General features: G+C 48.5%; 1 protein-coding gene across 1 annotated transcript; it reads right to left on the bottom strand.

The window, feature by feature from the left end:
- Positions 1 to 4437: 4437 nt before the first annotated feature.
- On the bottom strand, positions 4438 to 5574 carry LOC123041239 (formin-like protein 20; the record flags this gene model as incomplete). The annotated part of the gene is given in 1 exon segment (XM_044463897.1): positions 4438 to 5574. A coding segment is annotated over 1 exon segment (233 nt), but the record flags the coding sequence as incomplete, so codon positions are not given.

Raw genomic sequence — 5574 nt, 5'->3', positions numbered from 1 at the left:
TTCAACACCCCAGATCAACCAGTATGTCCGGATCCGTCCCTCAAGGCCGGTGGGTGGCCTCCTCGATTCAAGAGGACGACATTGTGAAGCTTAGGGAGGTCGGATACCTGACCGTCGACATCCAACACAGGAGCAGGTCATCCCCACACCAGAGCCTAATGAGTGTGTTGTTTTTGTCCCGCACTTCCTCCAGGGCCTGGGCTTCACCCTCGATCCCTTTGTGAGGGGGCTCATGTTCTATTATGGGTTGGATTTTCATGATCTGGCTCCAAACGCTATCCTCCATATCTCGTCGTTCATTATTGTGTGCGAGGCTTTTCTCCACGTCACCCCACACTTCGGCTTATGGCTCAAGACCTTCAATGTGACGCCGAAGATGATCGAGGGGCGACATGTGGAGTGCGGAGGTGCAGTAATAAGCAGGAATGCTGATGCCCCATGGCTAGAGGGTTCTTTCCCAGAAGTATCTGATGTATGGCAACGGAGGTGGTTTTATGTCACGACTCCCAAAGGCACAAAGTGGGTGGCTGCCCCCGAGTTCCGCTCGGGCCCTGCGTCATAGTTGGCATCTTGGACAGACGTAGGACGGAATTGGGGGCCCGCTGGTGATGTACCAGTACTGCAGAATCGCATCCGGGAGCTTCTTGAGAGGGACATTAACCTCGTCAGCATAATGCAAGTGATGTTAATCCGATGGATGTTGCCGTGCCAACGCTGGCCTCTCCGGATGTGGGAGTTCAATCCGGAGGGTCCACGGACTATCAAGCACTTCTTCGGCTTGAAGCTCGAAGAGATGTGCAAATCATTCTTTGGACAAGAAGTAGAGTTTCCGGACACCACTGAGGATGAGGGCCTAAGCTACAATCGCCTAGATACCCAAGTAAGTAGCCTTGATACCAGACACCTTGTTTTGAATTGTTCATAATTGTTTATTCTGAAAATCATCCGTGGCCAGGAATGGCTCAGCAAGGCGGAGAGAATCAGGTGTCCGGCACCACTTCCCGAAGGCTCGTCTGGTCCTATCATGGCCAAGATGCTCGACCGGGTACTTAGCAGAATGCCCTCGGGGAAAGACAAGGGGAAGAACGAAGAAATTGAACTCCACATGCTACGCATCCTAACCGGGGGAATTGTTACCTCCCCCAAGGAGGATAATTGGGATGGGGAGGCTAAGGCCTCCTCTCCACGCGGAAAGAAGAGGGTCGCCTCCGAAGACTTGGAGATGGAGATGCCCAAGCAAGGGAAGAAAGTATCACCGAGGGGCTATGCCGCGACGGGCGTCCTCTCCGTGTTATGCCCGCCAATGGGCCAGCCCTCCAACGAGATGTAAGTCAATCGTTAATTCGAAGGTACTGTATTTCTCCTAGGTCAAAAACCAGGTTTCATATTTTGCAGTCCGGCCAGCAGCTCTTCCAGACAAAGTTTGTCTTTGGGGGATCTTCCTTCGGAGATGATGGAGAGCGAGACCCCACCCACCTCTCCGGCTCATGAAGCGGGCGACACCGAGGTGTCGTCACGGAGGAGTCCGGATCTACCGAAGCCGGAAGCCAATGCGTCAGCCGCCCTAAACTCGGAGCGTTTGGCTGCCACAAGGGGCGATGGGAAGGGTCCAACACAGTTTGATGTCCAGCTAGATGTACTGACGGGCTTACTAGAGCGAGATGCGCTCTCGGAGGAGCACCGCTCGTTAATGAGCGCGGTGCTCAAGAAGGTTTCATCCTCTACAAGCGGTTTGAATGAAGCATTTACAAGCCTGCTCAGAGGCTTTGAGGTACGTAGTGAAGAATACACCATTTTATGGCTGAGAGGCACGCACTAGGTGTGCTCCATATGGATAGTAGCCCCTGAGACTGTGGTTGCCCGCCCTAGGTGGCAAACAGGGGATCATAAACCAATGACTGATTTGTAAATACGTGCAGGTAACTGTGGGTCCGTCCGGTGACCAGTCCGTTGAAGTTGCCGAACTAGAGAGGCAAATTGGATTGATTGATGCCGATATCACACTGGTGAATGAGCGGCTGGACCAATCACAAGGTATGTGCCCTGCCTTCCCTTGTATAGAAAAATATTAAGGTGGCATATATTAATGTAATATGTTTGGACTGCAGATGGTGTTGCTGTCGTGGAGGCAGAGGGCGGAACTTGCTCTAGCCAAGGAACAAGCTCGAGTGAGCAATGCGGCTGCCCTAAAGGCGACCGAGGAATTGAGGGCCGAACAGGCTGCTCATCGCTGAAGCGAGGAAAAGATAGCCGAAATGGCTATCGAGTTAAAAAATGCCGCTGACCGGTACAAGCTCCTTAAAAAGGAGCATGAGGATAGTTCGGCCGACCTGAACAAGGCACTTAATGCCACCAAGGAAATACGGACCGAGCTCAGGGGTGCGCGGGAGGAGCTTCAACAGGCCGGTAAAATCGCGGTTGGGAGCTCCTATTTGCTGTGAACGAAGTTTTTCAATCCGAAGTACGCTCCCTTGGATGGACGCTAGAGTCCTGCGGACGCATATGCGGATTTGACGAAGAGTGCGGCTGACGCTGCCGAGTTCTTCAAAGGTCAAGGTGATAAGGAAGTGGAGAAGCTTTTCTGGTCGCAATTCAATGCTTCCACTCGCCTGCTGCCGTTAAGTGACAAGATGGCTGCTGTAGCGGAGCTTCACCGGCTGTCCGGACTTGCAATGCGGTCTGTAATAGACCATCTTTGGCCGAAGGGGCCTAAGGTGGACAGTTACTTTGGCTTGGTGCAACAATTCCTTGGGGTCGTGCCCCGGATCGATGCCATGAGAAGGTCGGCGTGCATAGAAGGTGCACGGATGGCTCTTGCCCGCGTTAAAGCGTATTGGACGGATATGGATGCCGCCATTATAGCGTCCCAGGATCCGGTGGGGGGCCAATATCCGGCCGAGCACTACTTGGCGCAGGTCACAGAGGATGCCCGCCTGATAGAGGCATAGTGATCGAAGAATGTCATGTTTGAGTGATGAGTCGAATCATTGTAAAATAAAAACAATGTTTATTTTGATTATAAGGTTATATTTATACTTTTTGCCTGAAAATATGATTGTGTCCATATATATATATATATATATTATATATATATATATATATATATATATACAGACGGTCTATTTTGCTAATATTAGCAGAATAACTATTCTGCACACCACTTCGGCACTGCACGCTCAACAGAAGCGCACTGCATCATTTTGACGACGAGCACTGCAATAGAGACTAGTGAACTTCTCGTCGGAAAAACTGCACGCGTTATTTTTTCGGTACTGTTTTCGCTCTAATTTTTTAACCGTTTATCAGAATGAGGCGTGTAATATACCATTGAAAAGCTATGGATTAGGCGCAACTTCGACATGTTGAACATTTTTCGAGATTCCACACGGTTTAAGAGCAGTTTTCAAAATAGTGCGGCGGGTGACGAGTGGCAGCGAACGTTTTTTCGCAATTTTTGCTAAACCGCTTGTCGGAACGAAGCAAATGATACGCCGTTGGATAGATATCATTGAGGCACAGCTTTTGCATATATAAATCTTTCTCTAATTCATTACGGTTTAAGAGCAGTTTCAAATTTACTAAATCGCGGAATTCTGTTTTTCAATTTTTTTGAAATTTTTGGTACTGTTTTCGCTCAGTTTTTGAACCGTTTGTCGAAACGAGGCGTGTGATACGCCGTTGGAAAGCTATGAACGAGGCGCAACTTTCATATGTTGAAATATTTTAGAAATTCCTTACAGTTTTAAGTTAATTCTGAAAATCGCGCGGCGGACGACGAGTGGCAGCGGCCGTTTTTGGCGAAATTTTTGCAAACAGCTGGTCAGAATGATTCAAACGATACGCCCTTGGAAAGATATCGACGATACTCAACTTTTTCATGTAGAACACTCTCTCTAATTGTTTACGGTTTAAGAGGAATTTCGAATTTACCGAAATGCGGACACTCTGTTTTTCGCGACACCCAAATCGACGTGGGTACTTCATCCGACTGAAAACCGCACTGCTTCAGACAAAAAACCGCACTGCATCAGACGGGTAAGAGAACTGCATGGTTTCTTTTTTGTGGGACGTAAATTTTTGAAGACGAGGAAGAAAACCGCACTGCTTTTAGACTGAAAACCGCACTGCATCAGACGAGCTGGCGGACTGCATGATTTCATTTTTGTGGGACATAAATTTTTGAAGACGAGGAAGAAAACCGCATTGCTTTTAGACTGAAAACCGCACTGTATCAGATAGTCAAGTGAACTTCATGAATTCTTTCGTCAGACGTAAACTTTATCAAACGAGTTTTTTGTGAGTTTTTGTTGTCTTTTTTTTCAACATTTTTTATGAACGAGTGGACCGTAGAGATGAGGGCAAATGAACCGCGACATATGGCGAAGTGAACCTCATTGCTATCTTTTTGTTTCGTTTATAAAAAAACGCACTTTCATGTTGAGCACAAGTGAACAGCATCACTTTTAAAAGTAAACCACATCCGACGACCAAACACACTGTAGGTGTTGATGTAACCAAACTACACTCACAATTTTGTTTTGCACCACTATCCTATGGCCGCTGATGATGCTCATTTACACAATACATCCCACCGTTGTTTTACACAACCACATACACATACATATACACAAAATCAACACTAGCCAGTTCAAGAAAAATAAGTGGAATATGGGCGTTGCGTACTGCACCACGCCGCGCACTTCTTTGACCATGGTGTCGATCTGCATATCATCTGCACCACCCTGGATCACAAACTGCACGACATATGCCCATTCCAAATCTACAACAGTTTAGAACTTCTCTGAAACTGAACATGGCAAGTGCAAAATTTTTAAAAAAATGGAAGTTAACCAACGCACAGTACAAGCGAAGCACATCCAAAAAGAAAGTGTACTCCTCTGTGTTTTTCATAAACAGAATTTAACCACCAAAAATTTGTCACAAACGAGAGCAAACAGTGGACTTCATGGTACACGCGAGCAACGTGATTACAGCGTGGCTCGCTGTGTACTGCAAGGTCACGGCATCGACTCCCCCTGACGAGAGCACCTTTTCTTCCCCTCCAGTGAACTGCAAATGGCAGCATGGCCACCCTTAAAGAGCTTTTTTTGTTTTTTCCAAAAGAAGTGAATAGCGGACGCCTACGAAGCGAACTGCACGTAGATGAAAATGGGTCCAGACAAAAAAATGTGAGATCAGGGAAATATACTTGCAAATAACAGCTACCGAAACTGCACCCAAGCGGGCCGCGAGCTGCCCCCGCTGTAGATGTGGGCTACGCCAAACTCCGGCTACACAGTGGATGATGGGTGCAACGGGTGGATGACTTTGCAGGAGGACGTCAGAGGAGGGCAGGAGGGCGTTGACCCGGGCACCCTTGTCGCCCTGCTGGACGTCCCGGCGTTGATTTCGCAGGGGAGGGACGAGGGGTGGTGGTGATGATGGACTCATTGGATCCGTGGCGGGGACGGTGGAGAGAAGGTTGGGGCATCTCGGATCTGACCGGCGCGGAGTTGTGTGGCAGAGTGCCGCCCATCCCATCGTAGTCGTCGCGTCGACGGTAGGCAGCGGCCG

This window comes from Triticum aestivum, chromosome 2B (assembly GCF_018294505.1).
Source record: "Triticum aestivum cultivar Chinese Spring chromosome 2B, IWGSC CS RefSeq v2.1, whole genome shotgun sequence".
Classification (NCBI taxonomy): domain Eukaryota; kingdom Viridiplantae; phylum Streptophyta; class Magnoliopsida; order Poales; family Poaceae; genus Triticum; species Triticum aestivum.
The sequence above is the reverse complement of the archived record's forward strand: the minus strand, read 5'-3'. Positions and strand labels throughout refer to the sequence as shown.